The 22,060-nt window shown below is 48.7% G+C and overlaps 1 protein-coding gene across 2 annotated transcripts in view; it reads right to left on the reverse strand.

Annotated features, from left to right (window-relative positions):
* Positions 1-21,372, reverse strand: part of LOC122388074 (solute carrier organic anion transporter family member 74D-like) — a 25,703-nt gene extending 4,331 nt beyond the window's left edge. Inside the window, exons 1-5 of one of the 2 annotated variants that reach the window (XM_043378854.1) lie at positions 21,165-21,372; positions 13,887-14,060; positions 11,129-11,247; positions 5,357-5,578; positions 3,602-3,826 (exon numbers count right to left, since the gene is read on the reverse strand). In XM_043378854.1, the coding sequence (XP_043234789.1) occupies positions 3,602-3,826; positions 5,357-5,578; positions 11,129-11,247; positions 13,887-14,050 (730 nt within the window). In that variant the 5' untranslated portion in view covers positions 14,051-14,060; positions 21,165-21,372. Of the gene's footprint in view, positions 1-3,601; positions 3,827-5,356; positions 5,579-11,128; positions 11,248-11,349; positions 11,538-13,886; positions 14,061-21,164 lie in introns of those variants that run through there. The other variant, XM_043378855.1, reaches the window with a different exon arrangement.
* Between the last annotated feature and the right edge of the window lie 688 nt (positions 21,373-22,060).

Genomic DNA, 22,060 nt, shown 5'->3' on the forward strand with positions numbered 1-22,060 from the left:
AGAGTGGGGAAAGTTGCCCAGGGTTTTGCTATGTCATATATTATTCGAAAATGACGATCGGAAAGCAAAAACTTGGAGTTTCAACGGAAGCTGACATCATTTTTCTCCAAAAATATCATACTTCCGTGCCTGAAATATGATAACTTTTTTGCTATTAAGCATTTTCCCGAAGAAGTGAAAGGGGGCATCTTACCCCACAGGGTGGGAAAGACGCCCCCTGGCGTTGGGGAAGATGCCCCCTGCACTATTAGTGACATAAATGGGCACGTGAATCGCCTGAACGAATCAGTAGTCCCTTCGAGCCTGCAGTAGACACCAAATGTCATCGTAAGGGCCCTCAAAAGTAGTCGTAAGGGGCTTCAGAGGTCATCGTTAGGGCCATCATAGGCCAGCGCGGCCAAACAAGCCTCCGTGGTGGCGTTCGAAGACCAATGTGGGGCCCTTCATAGGTCTTCATGATGCTTGAGGTCCCTCGAGCCCATCGTGGGGACCTCAGATGCCAGCGCGGCCCGTGGAGCCAACGTGGGAGCCCTCAAAGGATGTCGTGAGGGGCCCTGGAGCCAATAATGGGGCCCGCAGAGGCCGTCGTGAGGGCTCTTAGAGTCAGATGCCGCCCAAAAAGTCGCTGTTTGGGCCGAGAGACCGGCATGGAGAGCACCCGACCGTACTGGACTCTCAATAGACCGAGATCGGCTTTTGTCACTCATCACAAGTATGTAATAAAATGATTTGATGGGCTGCTTGAAGGACAGCCTACGGATTTAGGGGGGGGGGCGTCTTTCCCCATCAGGACAGGGGACATCTTACCCCAAGGTACCGAAGTAACATTAAATCAGTACAATTTGCTAGCCATAAAACTACACCATGAAACAAACTGTTTGGGACACAGTACAAGCATGTTAACCCTCTAGTGCCCCCGGTATCATATCTGTAAGTCAATTTGCAGAAAATTCGCCTGCTAATCATAGAGGTGAAAATTGTTGAAAACCCTGCTGTATCAGAAGTGGTACGTCTTGGCAACCACCTGGTGGCAAAATTTTTAAGTAATGATTTCTCAGTTTCCCACCAGGTGATTTTGAAGAGGGTCAGTTTGTCCTTTGCCGAAAATCAATTTGAGATGCAAGTGTAAATTTAAGCATTTAGAAAACAAAAAAATTAGTTATTTGGAAAGAAACTTGGTATACTGTGAGACAAATGTTCAACACATATCATAGTATGTTGCAAAACATCGCAACTTTTTCAGGGTCAAAGATATGGACCCCTATTTTGGGGGATGCTAGATATGATACAGTGGGCATAGCACTCCAATATTTTCTATGAAATTTTCGCCGCTGCAACATACGGTGTGCCAATACCATAGTTTTCTCAGGTGATAAGCATTGCAATGGCCTGTGAGTCATTGCAAATGACGATGGTACAAGATGCATAAATTTGTGAAGTTCGCACCTCTTGCGCCAGATAACTCTATTTCGCTCCAGACTTAAAATGTCATAACGATATTGGTACGCTTATGCCGCCTCTCATCCTTGTCAATCTTCCAACATCTAGCTTTCTATGAGTGGCCTTACATGCCTCATACATCTCGTCTTTTCTAACGCTCATAGGAATATGGTTTTGCAACTGTTTGACGATGACAATAGTGAACTTTTTGATCTGCAGGACACTAGCAGACCATATCTTCTAAAACCACGTTAGGAATGACATGCTATCGATGACAAGCTTGTTGATTTCAAGGAACGATCATCCGTGCGAGCATTTATACTCGTGAAACCAAAAATTGAGACTTGATGTTAGGGACAGGAGGATTCAGCGGTCTCTTGCACAATTTCGATATTCCAACAGGGGTTGTGGACGGGCTTATTTATGTCTTGTGGGTCTATGTGTTAGCTAGGCATGGCTGAAGACTTGCATTAGCAGCCAGCAGCATTTTTCACTCATATTGGAGAACGACTCACAATTTGTTTGCTATTCAAATCTCCTCCGTTCATCCCAGTAGTAAGAGATTGAATGTGGAGTGGAAAACTATACCGTCATCTTCAGAGGAAGCTGGCTAAACGGGCTCGCCATGAAGACAGACTCCGGACCGAAGGGCGTGGTTCCTTTGATTTCCTATATAAGAAGTAGGTAACCATGCACTGCTGCCAGGTTCCAGCAGGTGCCTGACACCTGGCAAGCATTTTCACTGCCAGGTATGTCATTTGTTGCCATATATTGACATATACCGCCAACTGTGGTAGCTGAGTGCCACTGAACAAAAAGGATTTATAGGTACTAAAACATGGATACTACTTTTGTACTGACCATAAGAATAAAAGTTAAAGTGCGGCATTGCGTAATGCGTATGCTCACCTCCATATGAGGTCAATGAATATTGTGCAAGTTCCTGCCGATCGGTGCACAGTTACCTGTACCTTTGTTGTCTGACACGTACAACGGTTATTGCACTGGTCAGTGCGCGGCTGTTATACTGACGCCGATGACATCAGGACCGCATGACCATCGACCAGTCAAAGTACTAACTGACGATTCACAGGCTGAGAGTTTCAGTCACCCGAGATTGTCCGGCTATCATGAAGATAAACCAACATCGTCTTTGGCATTAATCCCGGTCCGTCGGCAGGCTGTCCAGCATTTTGCATCAGAACTGCTTCACTTCAACCACTTACCGCGAGCCAACTGTAATGTCTTCATTTCTATATCAAGTATGCATAACGCATCTACGTTTGAGAAGCACGGCCCACATGTCTGAATTATGAAAAAATTGCACAAGTGCAACGCGCTGTATCGTGGAAATTGAAGGAATAGAAGGCACTCGTAAATAGATGCCTATGATTAGCGTTGTTCCCTAAGCACCGACTGAAAGGACATTTTGATACAAGAAGGATGCCAATGAAATATTAAGAAAATGTTCTGATAAAAAGTGCACAATAAAGGATGTCTTGTTGGCATTTTACACATTTTAACTGCCACTTTTATCACTGAAATTTTTAATAATATATATTTTCTCATCTATGTCTTCACTTCCTTCTGTGTGGTCTGATACCACTAAAAATTACCAAGTGGAATGCCCAATGTATCATATTTGATACAAAATTTATTTCCGAAATTTGAACTGCGAAAAAATATTTGACTCCAGAATTTGAACAAGGGACCCAAAATGAATCATATGTCACAAGGTGCTAATTTTAGGAACCGTGGAACTATGTGTGGGCATTAGAGGGTTAATGTATCACGACTATAGCAAGGGACGCAAAATTTATCTACCTTCTTTGATATTTACAATGTTTTGACACCAAAATATTTTTTGAAAGCAGCAAATAAAAAACATGCAATCACCAGCCAGCCGTTGTCCAACTGAGCTTCGCAAATTTTTGTGCAGTTAACAAGGCAGGCTTCCGCTTTATGTTAAGAACATTAATTTCCAGGTGCGATTCTTTGTTTCGTCGCTAAAGGGGGTGGGGCGTCTTTCCCACCCTGGGCATCTTACCCCACTCTCCCCTACTCTGATAGCAACTCTTTACGTTCCAACTCTCCAGCTGACTCCGATGCCACGCTTCATACCACGCAGCGGTTCCCACCCAGTTCGACCGCTGGCACCCACCGAACATGACGGGCGACTGTTTCTTGTCGACGCTGTCGTCCAGGTAGGTCAGGCCGAGCGTGTAGTAGGCCGTGGCGCCGATGCCCGAGACGAACTGCGACAGGAAGAGCAGGATGACCGGCACCAGCGAGACGTCCCCCGTGTCGCACTGGCTGGGGTCCGAGGTGGGCGCCGCCTTGGCGTACTCGTCCAGGTGGCACAGCGACGCGTCCACGTCCCGCGCCGCTGCCGGTCAACGCAGTGGTATAAATGAGACATAACAAAATGAGCTTTAACAGGCGGTGATAAGCGTGTTACGGCACATTTTACCAACTAATGGTGCATTGCGGCGCACTCTACCAGACAGTAGTGGTAGTGTGGCACAACCTACCTATCAGTGGTGCAGTGCGGCACAGTCTACCAGCCGATATGGTGTATTGCGCCACAGTCTACCAGTCGTTTGTGTATTGCGGCACAGTCTACCAGTCGTTAATGTATTGCGGCACAGTCTACCAGTCGTTGGTGTATTGCGGCACAGTCTTGAGTCAACCAGTCGATGGTGTATTGCGGCACAGTCTACCAGTCGTTGGAGTATTGCGGCACAGTCTACCAGTCGATGGTGTATTGCGGCACAGTCTACCAGCCGATGGTGTATTGCGGCACAGTCTACCAGTCGATGGTGTATTGCGGCACAGTCTACCAGTCGTTGGAGTATTGCGGCACAGTCTACCAGTCGTTGGAGTATTGCGGCACAGTCTACCAGTCGATGGTGTATTGCATTTGCTGCACATTCTGCCAGTCGTTGGTGTATTGCGGCACAGTCTACCATGCAGCTGATGGTATATTGCGGCACAGTCTACCGGCTGGTAGTGTATTGCGGCACAGTCTACCGACTAATGTTGTATTGCAGCACAGTCTACCGACCAATGGTACTTTGCGCCACAGTCTACCAGCCAAACATGCACTGCGGCACAGTCTACCGACCAATGGTGTAGTGCGGGACAGTCTACCAGCCAAACGTGTATTGCGGCACTGGCTAGCAACCGAGTATTGTGAACACCATTGAGTATTGGTGTGTTGCGGCACAGTATCGAGTAGTGGTGTGTTGCTGTACAGTGGTGTAGATAAGGTGCAGATTTGGTGAGGATTCGGTCAAATTAGGTTCAGTGTATTTCTTAGTGGCTATCAGCTAGGGTCGCACTACACCTTTTTAAACGCAATTTCAAAAAGTTGAAGTCTAAATTCAAAAGGTTACGTTCAAAATGCACATGAACGTTTTGAATTTGGTCTTCAATTTTTTGAAAGTGCGCCTAAAAAGATAAGTTGCTTATATACCTGCCTTGTCATATCAGACATTATCATCAATATTAAAACACTGAAATAAGTTTATCATATGAAGATGTTTGTTATCAAAGAGATTTAGTGCAGATCGGTGAGAATTAGGTGCATTCGCCAGATATGCCGTCGTGAAAACGGCTAATATCGCTTTGTGGTGTGTAACGGTGCAGTATCGAGAAGTGATGTGTTGCGGCACAGTATCTTGTGTATTGCGCCGCAGCGTCGAGAAGTGGTGTGTTGCGGTGCAGTATCCTCCTGCATACATATCCTCCTGCAGTACCCTCCCAATAATGCTCTTCAGCACAGCCCGCGCTTCCCACCTGCAGTCGCCGAGCTCTCAGTTACCTCCCCCGCCTCCCGTACCGTTTGACACCACCTTTCTCCACACTCGCCACTCCCGGTCCGGGTTTTTGCCACCCCGCCCCTCTCTGCACTCACCGGCGCTGCTGAGGTTGCCCGACAGCGAGCCGGCCATGGCGGCAGCGATGTCATCCGGGTCCGGTCCCCACACAAACTGTGGAAGTGCCGAGAGCAGGCAGCCGACAGCGTTCATCAGCATGCCGGCGCCCACCCAGCGCGGACGGTTGCCCCGGCCGCCGTAGTACGAGATGAGCACGGCGAAAAACACCTGTGCCACATCGTTACCGGCCAAAACGATACCTGTCGGGAGCGTGGGTGATGTTAAACTGAACTCTGGTGATACGAATCAAGCAAGCACTTTGTGCAGTGTGCAATACGGTAAAAAAAAATAACGACGCAACGCAGTATTCATAAATGCGTTAGGTACAACATAATTCGGTGGCAACGCGAGGAAAATACCAAAAGAAAACCAAGTTGTTATCTGTTCTGCAATAACATAACATACAAAACTGAAGCAAAACAAGCGGACGAAAAAAAAAACTGAAAGCGTTGAGCCTCTCGCCTGTCAATTAACCCGCGCCGGGCCGGGGGGGGTGTTTGAACACCCCCCCTTGCGGTTTTTCGCAGATATCTCAAAAACGGCGGCGCGGAGCGCCGCCGTTTTTGACACACCTGTTCGTGCATCTTTTCCGCACATGTTGTGAAAATTTCAGACCCAGGTCACCTTAGGTCAGGTCACCAGGTCACGCCAAGTGACCTCACCTCAGAAAAAAATAAGAATGCTCGTCATAGCTACACCGACTGAACGATTGCCTTGAAACTTTCAGCGATTGATTAGAGCAACACTATCTATAAAATGTATATCTCGGAATTTTGATATCGGTGACCTAAGGTCAGGTCAATTTTGCGGCCTCTCCATTATAAGTCAATGGGAGAAAATTGAAATGCGTCTGTTTTGCACGAACGCTATTCTAGACACTCTCAAACATAGAGATGTAGGTAAAATAGACACACTGAACCAAAAAATGGCAACTGTGACCCCTCGTTATGTCCCCGAGGTCATCTCAGGTCACGAACAGAATCTAACAGTTTTTCGATGATAACTTCTGATAGAGGCGTGCTAGAGCGCTGAAAACGCCTTAGATGTGTTCGGCTCGACGTTGCGGATCGACTGATATGCAACATGACCTTTTCCGATCAGGTCATGACCTTGACCTGAGGTCAAATTTTCAAGTTGACCTTTCAAGGTCAAATTATAGTTCATTCGACGCGTCTCGACGAGAGGAACACGATGCTGGCAAAAGTAATGTCATAGCTCTTTTGAGTCAAAAGTTATTGCCGAAAAAACGTTTTTCGTAAAAACGGCTATTTTTGGAGTTTTTGCCCTCTGGAGGCTAAACCGTTGACCTGAGGTCAAATCTGAGAACATTACTCAGAAAGGTCTGTAAAAGGGCTATCGAATGCGCTTTTTTGCGGCGCTGTAGCTCTATCCGTTCCCGAGATAGCCGTTGGCAGTTTCCAAAATGTTGAAATAGTCAACATTTTACCTTTGGTGACCTCTGTTGACCTGACCTTTGACCTGACCCAAAAAATGACCGAAGTGTTTTCGTCCTTATTTTTGACGTTCTTTCGATTGCCGCTTAACGCGTGTCGCTACGTGGCCCAGGAGCCGAGTTAGAAGGGGGGGGGGGGTGTTCAGACACCCCCCCCCCGCGGCCCGGCGCGGAATCTCAGAGGGGTGCGTATTATTTAGGCCAGGGTTCATAATGTCCAGGGCACAATGTGTCCAGTGCTCGAAATGGCCAGTGCCTTGAATTGGCCCGTGTTCACATTGTCCAGGGATTACATGGTCCAAATGTGGCCAACTGGCTGCAGATAGGGTAAATTCAAAGAGGCCAGGGTTCATAATGTCCAGGGCACGATGTGTCCAGTGTTCGAAATGGCCAGGGTTCATAATGTCCAGGGTACGATGTGTCCAGTGTTCGAAATGGCAAGGGTTCATAATGTCCAGGGCACGATGTGTCCAGTGTTCAAAATGGCCAGTGCCTTGAATGGGCCAGAGTTCATAGTGTCCAGGGATTACATAGTCAATAGGGTGTGTCACTAGAAACAGATCAGGCGCTTCCGCTGATTTTCCTTGTCCCTGTGTCTATGGAAGCCCATTGGTGCAGTTCTTTTTTCCATGCATCGAAAATTCGATCGGCGCCGGCTGAAAGAAGTTCGGGACTTATCGTGGCGCCCGGCGTTGCAGTCTCCATGTTTGGCGTAATGCGTTTGATGACACTAACACCAGCCGCGCGCGTCTTCGCCTGTTAGCGGCGACAGACACTGTCAATACGGATGTAAGCGATGCAAACGAGGCAGTATCCGCTATTAGACAACGGTTACACAGAAAAGATGCATCTTTACCATTCAATATATAACAGATGTAAAGGTACCTATCAGCCTCGCTGACATTAATCTTCAATGGTCAATCTTGGTTATTATGTATCACTTCGCGGGCGATATGCCTACATCTGAACACCGTTGATGACTGCCGCTACAGCACGGTCGGGTAAACCATACCTGTCAGCTGCCAGTGCAGTGTTTGTCAGATCATCATCGTTTGAGTCTTTGATGCCTATTCCTTCATCTCAAATTCACTTGTGACGTCTTCATTGCTGTCGTTGGTGTCGGTCGTTGCCGGTGAGTCTACCTGGCCTGTCTCGTTGATATTGACGCCGCTGGAATAGGTACGGAGGTGGGAAGTGATATGTATAACTGTGCGGGGTCGTCTACGCAGCGCTGGGGGGCGCCGGGGGGGGGGGGGGGGTGTGAGCGTGGTGAGTCGGGGAATAGAGCCCAGAACTGAAAGGTGTGTTTTGTCGGCTGTGAGGCCGGCCGGGCTGGTGGTGATCTACGGACAGATCAGGAAGGACCAACTTGACCCACGTCGCCCCTCCCCTCGTTCCGCTCCCGTCTCATTCTAAGGATCGCAGTCTCACGTCGGTTCCCCGTCTCCTCGTAGTCCACACCACCCAGTCTCCTCTTCCGAACTCCTCTCTGGTCTCGAAGGAATGCTATTTCCGCTGGCGGTACCCGGTTTGAAAGTGGACAGGTACAGCTGCGCAGCTCTTTACAGCGGCAGCGGGCGATGTCAAAAAGCTTACGAAACAGACTCGCGTCAGGAAGACTTTGTTTCGTTTGTCCCTTCCGCATTCTTTTGGGCACCTTGTTCGATCGGCGAAATCTTTCGTAGGTACTTACTTTGTCTTCCGAACCACATTGTGCATTTGTAATTGTATCGTTGGTATGCCCTCACTCGACCACATTGCAACCACCGCTTCCGCTGCTTCACGCATGCAGTAACTGTCCGCTCACTTTTTCTATCCCCTGCCAAGAGTCTCACACAGTTCACTACATCTCTGTTTGTAGGCAGCTGATTTACTGGCAGCACACTGGGAGACCCGATAACAAAATGTTTCGCCTTGCTTCACAATGGCATCACTGCGGCACGGATTGTCCGGTTCGATTGCGCCACACGCACTACCGCCCACGCCGCAGCTAAAACCAAACTGACCTACCTTCTTCGCAAGCTGTTGTTGTTGTTGTTGTTGTTGTTGTTGTTGTTGTTGTTGTTGTTGTTGTTGTTGTTGTTTCCCCACGTAGCAAGCGCTACGTAGCCTCTCTCGGCTCTAGAGGTATCTGGCGGCGGCCCCGGGGCCGCCACCACGCCGCTACTCCGGACTTCCTCCTCCTTCGGGAGTATGTTACCCAGGTGTCTCAGCCGGAGACGCATCAGTGCCGGGCAGCGGAGCAGAACATGCTCCGGCGTGTCTGCTTTCCCTTCATTGCAGCAGCGGCAGCAAGCCGCCCGGCACGTCAGCGAGTTGCACTGCGCGCAGTCCCGGCCGGGGTTCCTGCCGATTCAATGCAGGTACTGCGCGGATCCCGACCAGTGACCAGCGCGCAGTTGGTGCACCTCGACTGCTACGTCACGTGGTGTCGTGCTGGGTAGCGGTGCGGGTAGTGGCCATCCATCAGCCGTCTGTACCAGCCGACCGGCCAGTTGCTTCTCTCCTCCGCTCTGGCCATCCGGGACGCCGCACGGTATACTGTGCGGACATCGACCGGGACGTCCTGCTGTGGAAGAGCGGCGGCTTCTTTGGCGATGGCGTCCACCCGTTCATTGTGTTCCAGCTCGCAGTGGGCCGGTACCCATTGGAGGTGGACTCTTCGGTTCCCACCAGCCACTAGGGCCGCCATATTCTCCCAGATGGCGGCACCTAGAGGGGACGTCTGGGCCGCTGGTCCGCCCCTCAGCGTCGCCAGCGACGCCTGCGAGTCGGAGCAGATATCATGTCGCGCTCGAGGGGCGGGTGTCCCAGGAGATGTTGCACTGCCGTCTTGAGCGCCACCATCTCAGCCCGGTAGCTGGAACATAACCTCCCCGCCGCCTCTCGCAGTTCTTCTGTAGTCCCGTCTGGGTGCTCGATGAGGACTCCAGCGCCGCCGTTCGTTACTCCGCCGGTCGCCGACCCGTCGGTCCATCTTCGCTAGCTCATGTGCCTCAGGGAGACAGCACGTGACTCGGAAGCCGACACATTGTGTTGCCGACGGAGGGGTGATACCCGGGACCCCGCTCACGTTGCCCTCTGTCCATCCGTGCTCTCATTCTCCCTCCCCCACTCGGGATAGTCTTGCCAAGGCTACTGCGTGATTCTATTACAGGGATCATCTGTGGGTCCCTGAACGGCCCCAGCACATTAAGATAACAGTATGTTTCGTTCGACGTCCATTTAAACAAGAGAAAGCAATCGAATTTTAACCGCCAAACGGTGTTGGCTGCTACAGGCCAACGGCGAGTCATATGGCTGGTGTTAGCGCTACAGTACGCATTGCGCTCAGTATGGAGACTTCAACGCCGGGCGCCACGGGAAATGTCGAAATTGATTGGGCCCGCGCCGCCTGAATTTTCGGTGCAGCGAAAAAAGAACGGTGCCAATGGGCTTCAATGAACCCAGGGACAAGGAATATCCGCGGAAGCGCTTGATCTGAGACAAAAATATTAGATATGACACACCCTAATAGTCAACCCAACCCAACCCAATCAAACCTAACCTAACCTAACCTAACCTAACCTAACCTAACCTAACCTAACCTAACCTAACCTAACCTAACCTAAGGTAATGATGTTTGCCTACCGGGGATAAGGAAATAGTTTCTCGCATGAATAGATTGCAAGCAATAGTAAATCAAATATTTTTAGGTTAAGTGGTTATGCATCAGGCTTCAGGCCTGTAATCTCTCCTAAGGCATTGCCTTCGGCACTGCACTGCTTCGCATTGAGCTGGTTCCGTGTTTTTTACATAATGACGTCACTATCAGTGACTATGTAATCCCTGGACATTATGCACTCTGGCCCATTCAAGGCACTGGCCATTTTGAACACTGGACATATCCTGCCCTGGACATTATGAACCCTGGCCATTTCGAACACTGGACACATCGTGTCCTTTACATTATGAACCCTGGCCATTTCGAACACTGGACACATCGTGCCCTGGACATTATGAACCCTGGCCTCTTTGAATATACCCTATCTGCAGCCAGTTGCAGGCCGCATTTGGACCATGCAATCCCTGGACATTATGAACTCTGGCCCATTCAAGGCACTGGCCATTTCGACACTGGGCATATCGTACCCTGGACATAATGAACCCTGGCCAGAATGAATGCTCCCCATCTCAGAGCACCGGCCCGGCGCGGGTTAAAGCAGCACATGCCTGTGTAAAGAAATGCCGCTCACGTAATAAGCGACGCTGTCAGCTTATAATCCAATGCGTCTGATGACGGCGCTGGTTCACCCACCTGTCACGCTGCTGGGGAACTTGAACGTCTTCTCGACTGTGGTCAGGATGGAGACGAAGTAGGTGTACCACATGCCCTGGATCAGGCCGCACGAGCAGTACACCAGTAGGTAGGTGAGCCTGACGAACCGCAGAAAAACATCAATCAGCTCATCGCACAGTCGTGATTGAATTGCCCATCGCGGACATTACCAACACAGGTAACCCATGGATTCTACTCACATTGTTTTGACGACGATTTAAGAGCCTCTGTAAGCTCCTGCTCTCTAGTTTTATGCTGAGGACCGTCCGCGGTCCGTGCCTCCCGGCTCGGCTGCCTCGCTTTCACTGCTCTCCCACACTGAGACGGACTCGGCCCGTCGGCCCAGCACGGTTCCAGCCACTGAGGCGCCGTCAGCCCAGGTGTCTGTGACGCCGCGCAGCCTCCGTGCCCATCAGAAACACGAGGCACGTGCCGTCGGCACCCGGCCGGGCTCAAATTCAGGAGAACGGAGCATTAGCATGTAAACTTGGGTCTTGGGCGATACGATATGATGCGGAATTCACAGAGAATGATGCTTCAGGGCGTTATAAACATCTTGGAATTAAGCATATAAGATTAACGAAAATTTTAGGTGTTTTAGAATAATCTTATAGAGACCTTTTGTTTAGTACCACTTTTATTTCCGTAGCTCCCTTATTAACGGAGTTAGACGGGGTTGGGCGAAAAACGCCCCTCCCGGGCTGCGGTGGTTGGGATTGACCCCCCCCCCCGGGCCCGACCGGGGTAATCATCAACTCGTATGCTTAAAATTGGAAGCAAATAATAGATCAACGGAAATGACTGACCTGACCGGTTGGACTGGAGGCGGGGAGGAGACTTATTGCCTCTAAATTGGATCCTCAGCCACGTAGCGACAATTTTGGCGTTCATTGTACTAATTGGCCCATAGCTCGCGAACAAATGCCTATCTAGAGCTAAAACATTCCCAAAAGGGAGATACCGATAGTTTTTTTTTTCAAAGGGAGTTCGGCTCTGACCTAAGGTGTTAGGTTAATGCTTCTCTCCAATGGGTAAAACTGTTAACTCAAAACTGACGGTTTGTAGAACTGCAATGAGTTTTGCCACAAAGTTTGAACGATGTTACGATGCTGCTTTTGACGACATCCTGTTTGCATTGTTGGGAAGCTCTAAATTACCTAACTGAAATTCAATCTTAATATTTGAGCTCAGGAGTTTTTGAAGCACTCACCACACCTTCCAAAATTTGCGCTTTGTGTAGTATTATAGTTAATTGACGGCATAGAAAAAGGTCTGTGACAGTCAATCGTTGGTGCCATTCGGTTTACCATGGTCTCCTCCCCGCGGCGCGGCGTGTATCTGAAAATAAAAACAATGCCCTCGAGCACGTCTATGCTCTTTATCAATGGTTCGTTGTTATCATTTCGTAGCCCTGACAAGGCGTTACCTTCTACAGTCCACAACGACACAAGTTCCGTCTGTCAGATAAAAGGTACGCTCTCTATCGTTTGAACCAGCGCTAGAGATAGGATGTCGAACCACTCGAGGACTAACAACGGGAAACGCCGCGTAGAAACATGATACCTGTTGACATACCATGGCCACCCAGACAGCCATATACATAGCCGCCAGGCGCTAGCCGGCATTGCATCACCGTCATAACCCCAAGGCCGCGGATACCAGCGTGTTTCCTATACACCACAGCCAGCGCTTCCCTGCCCTGTCAACGGGCGTTCGCTTAGCTCTCCCGCTGACGCGTTGATGTGGCCTGATGTGTGCTGTGGCTAGTGTCTGTGTATGTGTATCTGTTTGCGTTTGGCTGCCTGTAAAACGAAACGACATGCAGTGATGAATCAGCTGATTCTGGGAAGTAATTATCAGCAGGGATGCATTAGCTTACGATGCTGATTGTTCGATCATTGGGACTCGACTGTGTTGCAAGGCATCAGACGACATACCTATCGCGCTATACCATAGACAAGAGAGTCCTATGTAGGGCCCGGTATGACGTGAAATCTGACGGCTAACCTATAAACTGATGAACAGATTTGTGCGTACCAATAACTAATAAGTCGCAGCCAAATGACAGGAACCGATCAACAATTATATCCGCTTAGTGTTGTCTATGACGCCGGTTTAAATGACTATCGATGTTGCTATCAATGTTGTCACGAGTTCCCGAGTATTTGGGTGAAGTAGGTAGTCGGGATCGCGCTCAGTTGCTATCGTATGCGCCGGACCGGGACGACTGTGGCGCTCAGTTGCTATCGTATGCGCCGGACAGGGACGGCTGTGATGCACAATATGCCGATTGAAGTGGCGCGATGGGACAGCTGCGAAGCGTGATTCTTGACTAACTCATGACTAACTCTGAATGACTACGTGGAATCACACCACACAATATACGTAATTTGTTGGAGGTGCCGCAATTTATGCCAAGTTTTTTTTTTCTCAGTAAAATTAGTTAGTTTATTTAAAAGCACACTATGGTTTGTTTATGAACGGCCGATCGGTAAGCTTTGCGGATCAGCAAGCGTTGGGGAAGTAAGAGAGGTAAGCCAGTGGCAACGAGAGGTGAAGCTATTTCATATTATTTTAATTGCATGCCCAATGCCCATCTCATTTCAATCTGCTCATTGAGGTATCCTGAGATCGCTCAAGAGGGTCGCCTGTCATCAAACGACCCTCCGAGGTGCACTTCTCATCCCGACCCTCCCGACCTACCACACACCGGCTGTATTTCGGAGGGAGCACTCACCGATTTGCCAGAGGACGCATCCATCTTGGTTGGAGACAGAAGAATCCGCAGTTCTCCTCCTCGGGATTCTGCGCCTCGCCCTGCGCCACGGCCTTGTAGCTGGCGTTGGGCGGACGCAGCGAGTTGCCGCCGCCCGCCCTGCCGTTCTTCTCGCTGGTACCCATCGCTGCAGCGCTGGAAGAGGAGCAAGACGAACGTGGGTACACTGCAGGGGACCTTGTGCTGTCGCAGGACTCGGCGGGACTCCTCCGCGGCGTGGCGAGTCGGACCACTCCGGGAACGGTGGGCAAAGGTCACAGCGGATAACGGGAGGATAGGAAATATCCGAGAGGCTCAGCGGCGCTGTGGCTATCTTATCGCGCTAACAAATGCGTACGGCCCATTGTGTAACCAAACACGCAGCGCTGTAAAGAATCTCACTAGATGAATGAGAATCACACGCTTCTTGGCCCACTACACATTTCAATTAAAAGAATTAAATCGAATAGTCATGACATTATCCGTTTTCGCGATTCATTGGATGCACCCTTTGGATGCACCCCCCTTCCCTGCTTTCCCTCTTTCATGTTCCGGGATGGGTGGTCAACGGAAACCGCCATTGAAGTGGAGAAATTCTGCAGTTCAGCTCTCACCAAGTCGAATAAGGTGTGACTCGCTTATCGCTAGCTGTCCCTCGAGGCAAGTCCCATGCACCATTACATGGCCGCCTCGTGACCACTGTGTCTGGTGCTAACTGTTCATCACGGAATATATAGTCTACGACATGGAATGGACAGGAGCTTCGATTAGCATGGCCACGTGTGTAACCAAAAATCAAGGATTTTGCCGGATGAATATCCGGAGATCCGGAGGATGCGGATGAATTTCTTTCCACGTGGGTTTACATTTTCATATATTTTCTTAACATTTCATACATTTTTTCTTAACAATCGTCGAATGATTCGTCTTCAAGGGCCAAGTCGTAACTGTGACTTTGAAATGGTGACCGTATATTTTATTGGAAACTTTTGGCACACATTGTTACAGGAGCATTTATACATATTCATTGCATTACAGTTTTAACATTAGTCTAAAATTAAATGAAATTCGATGAAATTCGTCTAAAACTTGAAGATGAGGAAGTGCGAGCACTCGCGCTCTACTTTCAGGGTCCCAGGGCTATATATGGCCTTGGTCCCAGGGCGTATCGGTTCCTACAAAAACAGTACGTCCTTCCCCATCCTCGAACTCTGCGGAAGATGGAAAAAATACAGATGCGACCTGGCTTTCATGACGCTATCTTGGCTCTCATAAAAGAGAAGTTCGCCGGAGCAAGTGCCAAGGACAAGCTGTGCATCATTTCGTTCGACGAAATGCAGCTGAAACCAAGGTTGGCCTACCAGCGGGGTGATGACGTCATCGAGGGCTTCACTGATCATGGCTCTCTCTGCCGCGCCAATGCCTGCGCCGACCACGCCTTGGTCATGATGGTGCGGGGCGTCAGTGTCACCAAACGCTGGAAACAGCCCATCGGTTTCTTTCTGACTTCCGGAACGACCAAGGCCGTTGTGCAGCAGCAGCTGTTAACACAGTGTGTCCAACGTGTAACAACAGCGGGATTCACTGTGCTAGCTACAACTTGTGACATGCCAAAGAACAACCAGGCGACCTACATACTGCTCGGAGCTGCGGAAACCGGCTTGTTCACCGTGGACGGGCACGAGGTTGCTGCTCTGTATGACGTGCCTCACATCTTCAAATGCATACGAAATGCATTAATGAAATACGATATTGAAGTAGACGGTGAAGTAGCCTCTTGGAGTCATTTAGAAACACTCTATGCACTGGAATGCGCTTCTTCCCCACGGGCTGCTCCAAAACTAAGCCAGAAACACATCAGGCCAAACAGCTTTGAAAAATGAAAGTCAGCTATGCCCTACAGGTGATGAGCCGGACAGTAGCAGCAGCAATCACATTGCATGCGACCCACGGCAAGCTCCCGCGCACTGCACTCCCGACTGCTACTCTCCTGCTGCGCCTCAACGACCTGCCCGATGTGCTAAACTCTTCCGCCCGGTTCGACCCCTGCTCAAAGCGACGCGCGATATCCAGCCTCCATCCAGCAACGGCGGGAGAACACATGCAGTTTCTTCAGTAGAGCGACGCCTGGCTGCAGCGGTGGACGGTCGGTGGCGGCGCCAGCATCGACTCCATTCGAGGACTGCGACTTAAACGATAAAAGGCGTGGTGAAAATCTGGGACTTGTGTCAGGCTGCTGGGTGCACGTTCCTGTGCACTCGCCGCTTAAACCAAGATCCAAGCTACTGAAAATGAAAGAGTTTATCTCGGCAAAAATATGTATTAGGCACATACACGGTGCCTGTGTACCTATGTACTTATAATGAAGAAACATTATGACAACGTTTGAAACGTTTAACACAACCCCTCCTCTAAATGCATTTATGAAACGTGAGTGGGCCAATAAAGGCAACTAGTTTTAATTGTAACAAAAAAGCACTTCTGGGCACGTAAATGTGGTAAAATTCACCACCCCATATCGCCTCTACCGGAAACCCGTTTTAACCCCCGAAGGACATTGGCAATAGAGCAGGATCGTTCATGTTTATCAAAACAGCCGGCAACTTTCTATCGCAGCGAAAGGTTGGCTAGGACGAGAGTCATTGCTTTCACTGACTATGACAAACCTACTCGAACGGATTTCACCTAGGAAGTTACCAAACGAATGTTGGAAAATACATCAGCACCATGAAAAAACCTTACCCACCATCCTCAGCAACGCCGCCTCCTGCCGGCGTCCACCGGAAAAGGGCGGCAAACGAGCGAAGTTTAAATTGTCAGAAGTGATTCCAGACAGCGGCACCTGATTAGAATAAAATACACCTTCTCATATTGCCCCGGTACCCCGTTATGCCCCACCTTCTATTAGTTATAGGTCTGGCAACTATACTTTCATCCTCGTAAAGGAAGTAACCACAGCGAATCCGCACGACTAAATCATCAGGTCGCCAAAAACTCGGCAGTTACAGGAAATCTCGATCTTGTCCATTCCATGTCGTAGACTATATATTCCGTGCTGTTCATAGTCCTGTTATCATGTGCACCTGAACTCTTCTTCTTTATAGGCCGGAAGAGCCAAACGCGTTTCATCGAACTTCACGCATGCCTCTTTGGCATCGCCATTCAAACGAAAATGGCTTACCTAACCTTGCATTGCTTATGCTTTGAGTAAACGTATTTATATAGCTTAACCTGATAAGTATAGGTGCCTGACAATCAAAACGGTGAGACAGTGAAATGAATAGCCAATGGGCTGAAACGATGTCCGCCAATGTCCGCAGACAACACAGTGGATTGGGCTATTAGGTACGGGCAATAGCAAACAAGGTCAACGGTTGGCGGTTGCCTTGACGGTCGACAAAAAGCCATAAAATCAACTCCAGCCGGGTCTGTCACCGATAGGGTCTTCCGAGGCTTATTGTAAGCACCGCAACGTCCTTTATCGACGACCGCTGTGCAATAAAGAATAAAGATGTGTTTTATGTACCTAGCTGTTTTATGGCTGTGATAACGATACGATTGTCACATTTCTTGCTCTGACTGTGAGACTGTAGAGCATTTCTGTCGAGACGGTGGTGTTTACATGCAGATAGTCACTGCTAACTAAACTGACCACACTATTTCAAATGTCAGAGTGAAGTAAGCTTGAAGCAAAACCATGACATGGACATTTTCAAACATGAACATTTTCAAACATGACATTTTAAAACTGTTCGAGGAAACACTCATGTTCTTAAATGTTCTGAGAATGTTACCTCACTAACCAAATTTTACAGCAACGGTCACTAGCTAGTTGCATTGGTTAGGCCCATTTATGGCTGCAGCCTGCAGTCAGCATCATTTACGGGATACGGTCACGGTGACTATCTGTTGGTTGAGTGGCTTGCGAGGTGATAGGCACCTCTTGACCCGGGGAATCACGGACCAAGTCACCTGCTTAGTAGGTACACCTAAAGCACTGTCTGGTGTTCAAATACAGGTGTGGCGCAGGCCGACAATCGGCCACGACATTGTGAAGGTCTCGTCGTATATGTATAGGTATCGCTTTACACAGATAAAGACGAGTACGGCGTGCCTACATTGGATTCTACTAACAGTAATGCCGCCACATGCTCACATGCTCGTGATGAATAGTCATAAGCCATTGTGGACGGACAAAGTTCACCTTTTTGCGCGAGCATGGGCTGCGTGGGGCACGCCACTCAGTCACATGCATCAGTCTGGATGGATATGTATGGATCTGGTTGTGTGCGGAGTTTGCAAAGAAACGACAGTTTGCGAAGTTCTTAAGCCGGCAGGCGGGTGGCCGGGAGCAGGCGGTGGGCCTCCCGGCCATGCCTTCCGCGCGGTGGGGGGGGGGGACATTTTTTGCCCCCCCCCCCCCGTATCTCCGATACTGGACGGATCCGGAAAATTCAAACGGCGTTCGATAGCCCTGTCAAATTTGTCGATGGAAACCAAATTTCATTGACCTCGGGATCACCGATGACGTCAAAGGTCAGGTCAAAGATAAAATGTTTCAACGTTCACGTGTCTTCTAGGGAAAGCGCGGAAAACGTATTTTGTCGAAAATCAGCGATAGGGCGTCAGTTGTCTAGTACATATGTTGCTATTAGAGGTCACTGGTCATACCAGGTCAGGTCACAGGTCAGGTCACCAAGGGTCACCACATAAACCCAACTTTACTAAGGTTGTGCGATGCATGTTTTATGGCCAATTTTTCATTTCCAACTCAATGGTGTTGGTAATAAGACCATCAGGTACCTACAGTTTAGGTCACTTTCTGGTGGAGGTCAGGTCAAGGTCAGGTAAAAAAGGTCAAATTTCAATGTTGATAGTTTTGCATAAAATGGGTATTGATTCGATGCAGCTCGCCACGGGGCAGAAAATGGGAGTCTAATGGTGGTCTTTGTTTTGCGCTACGAGGTCTAGAATTGCTAAAAATTGAGTTTGACTATTTGACGTCATCAATTTTGAACAGTTTTTTTTTCGCTATAACTTGGCCAAAAAAGAGGTATCGATCTCAAATTTGGTATGTAGATAGAAAGCGGTAGGTACTATCACATATATTCCAGTTTTTTCGAAATTCAAAAAACTTTTTGGATTTTTCGGCTATTATATTCAAAAAATATATTTTTTTTTAATTTTCGGGTGTCAAAAGCCAAAAATTTCAAAAATCCGAGATAGCAGTTTTGTAGCTCTGTCAATTCTACACCTTTTATAAATGAAACATTTTCTGTATCTCTAAAGTTGTAGGCCTGACAGCTCTTCCCGCGAAACCTTTTTTTGTCGAAAATAGCAGAAATGACGTCACTCTGACGTCATTAGCGGCCAACCTATCATAGCCTTTGGAATTTTTTTGTCGCAATGTGCAATAGCTGTTTACAGGAGGATACCGAAAGTTTGGTGACGATCGGCGCAGCGCGGTTCTGGAGATATATCGAAAAAACCAAAGGGGGGGGGGACAAAAAATGCCTCCCCCACCGCCTGGAAGGTTAATGTTTGCAAAGAATGGATTTCTCAAACGCCCTGAAACATCTATGCCTACCTATATATGTACTTTGTCTCCTATCGATGGAACTCAGACCCAAATCGACATCGTTTTATATTCCGTCTTGCAAAGTGACACCGCCGATGGGGTGCAATTTGCAAAACCGTGCGAAAGGTCTTTGACATTTACTCTATAGTACACTGCACCAGCCCTCGCCCGTATTGGTGTTTCCACAGCCGCGCAAACGTTTACGGGGGACAGGGAGGGGATCGATTGGACCTCCAGCTGTTCGGCCTCTGATTCCGGTACAGCTTCACGATATATCTAAGCAGCGTGTTGCTTGTGAGTCGTGACGAGAGGAAGCAGATAGTTCTCAATTTTAGCCCTCGCCGGCCGAGGAGGTGCCTCCCCCACAGTTTTTTTTTCGCGATGGCTTGGAACAAACCAAAGAAAGAGAGCTGAAAGTTGGCATACCTGACATTTGATTCAATCCGGATCTTGTAACGTCAACCCCATTTTCGGGTCAGGTCGGGTCACCACTGACGTCATAACATAAGTGCACCTCTGCATGGTCCTAAAATGTCGCAAATTCGCAACGGCCTCAGTGCCAGAGAAACTTTTATTACAGGGAGATGAAACTGGGCCTAGTATCCTCGAGAGTTGTAACAACTTGAAGGTACATACATCTCGGATTTTTCCTAAGGGTCACCTGGGGTCAGGTCGGTCACGTGACCTCACCATTATAAGTCAACGGGGAAAATGGAAACCGTTGTTTGGGCGCCGGAAATGTTCTTAAACTATCTCCAGGGATATGACCTAAAACAATCTTTAGCACACGGAATCGTGATTTCATGCAATCCTTGCAAGGCCCAATGCTTCACTTTTGCACTGTTGACCTTGTGTAACGTCATTTATGACGTCATTAAGGTTGTAAGTTTTTCGTGAATAGCTCCCGATCAAATTAAGCTAGCGAGTCGGGAAAACTGCCGATGGACTCGGGAAGACATGCCAAATAGAATGTGATATGCGACATAACCTCTTTCGACCAACTTCGTGACCTGAAAAGCTCTGGCCTGACCTTGATCCGAGGTCAACAATTTAAGCTGACCTCACCCGACCAGAGTATAATTCGACGCGCCTGGGTATGGAGAACACGATGGTGCCAAAATAGCGGCTTTGTGACCATTTTTTGCGAAGTTATTTACGAAAAACTGATCCCGTACTTTGGGGCACATGATTTGACTTCAGAGGTCACCAGTTGGCCTGAGTCTTGAGACCTTTAAATCGGGTACCAATCAATGCGTCTCGTAACGTCATACACGCTCGTATTTCCGCGAGGCTCTAGCTCATTTTGCGGGCAAAACAATGAGGGGGAAGTCGTACCTATCAACTCCTTCCCACGGCCGAGGCATATGTAGAAAACTTATAGGTCCGGCGAGGGACATAAGTCATTGGGTCATTAGTTGGCCTTACACTTCCGGTAAAAAAGGAAAAACTTTATGAAGCTAAGATTTTGGGCTATTATAGTGTCCCCATTCATTTCTGAATTCCGCGTCTTCCTCCACACAATGCATTATGCACTCCCTAGTCATAATCCTAAAAAGGTTATAAAATATCTACACTCCGCGAATCCCGAATTCTGTTTGCAATTGTATTATATAACTTAGAAAGTGCCGCATGCATACCTATTACTTACCCAACTAAGCAGATTTGTGTAGTTGGCAACTTACCTATGCTAAGGTCGGCCGTTTCCTGGTGTCTTCGTGGATCGACGACGAGTCTCGGGCTGCAGGGCGACTCCTGGGGACAGCACTGTCAGTCGGCGAGCGGTCAGCCGGGCCAGCTGCGGGTCGAGTCACTCACTCCGGGACGGCGCTGTGTCGCGCACTGAGAGACTCGAGTCACGCCGCCACAGCACCATCGACCCCCTCTTCACCCCCTCCCCGTCTCTTCGACGGTCTTATCTGCACAACGAGGCATGGGTGAAACTTTGACATTACCATTGGGGTCCCAAACGTCCAAGGGGGCCTCCATTTAGTGGGGGGCCTCCAAGCAATTAGGGGCCTCCAATCGTGGAAGCGGTAATTTACGAACCACGCCAGGCCCTCCTCTAAGAAATTTTCACTGGGGGACCAGAGGCTCAGAAGCCAAACTCAGGGTACCCCCAAATCCAGTTTTCTCTTCGGATTTAGGCCACTTATTTTTCGTCACAGCTCGGATGCCATGATTTAATTTTTTAATATTAATTAAGAAATGGTAGGTCACCTGACCCTACTGGTGGTCCCAGGCCAGCAGGGTGACATTGTATGTAAATTTCCCCTGCGGCGTCCGAAATCGACGAAAATTTCTGGCTTTTTCACTTTCGACAATAAAACAAAATGCCTTTATTATAAAAAAAAAAATTAACGGCACGGAATTGCGCAAGGAATCTAACCGACCCCAGAAAGTGTGAGGGTTAACTCTCGCCCGCACCTGGGGTGAGGGTTGCCACCCCCGAAGTTAGTTTTTCTGCTCTACACTTAACATTTTAAAAGCTAGAGACCTGATTTTTTGTATAGCTGCTTTTCTATCTTTTCTCAGCGTCCATTAAAAAAGTCAAGTTTCTGTGGCTTTTGGGTTTGGAGAT

This window comes from Amphibalanus amphitrite, unplaced genomic scaffold (assembly GCF_019059575.1).
Source record: "Amphibalanus amphitrite isolate SeventyFive unplaced genomic scaffold, NRLGWU_Aamphi_draft 000307F_arrow, whole genome shotgun sequence".
Lineage (NCBI taxonomy): Eukaryota > Metazoa > Arthropoda > Thecostraca > Balanomorpha > Balanidae > Amphibalanus > Amphibalanus amphitrite.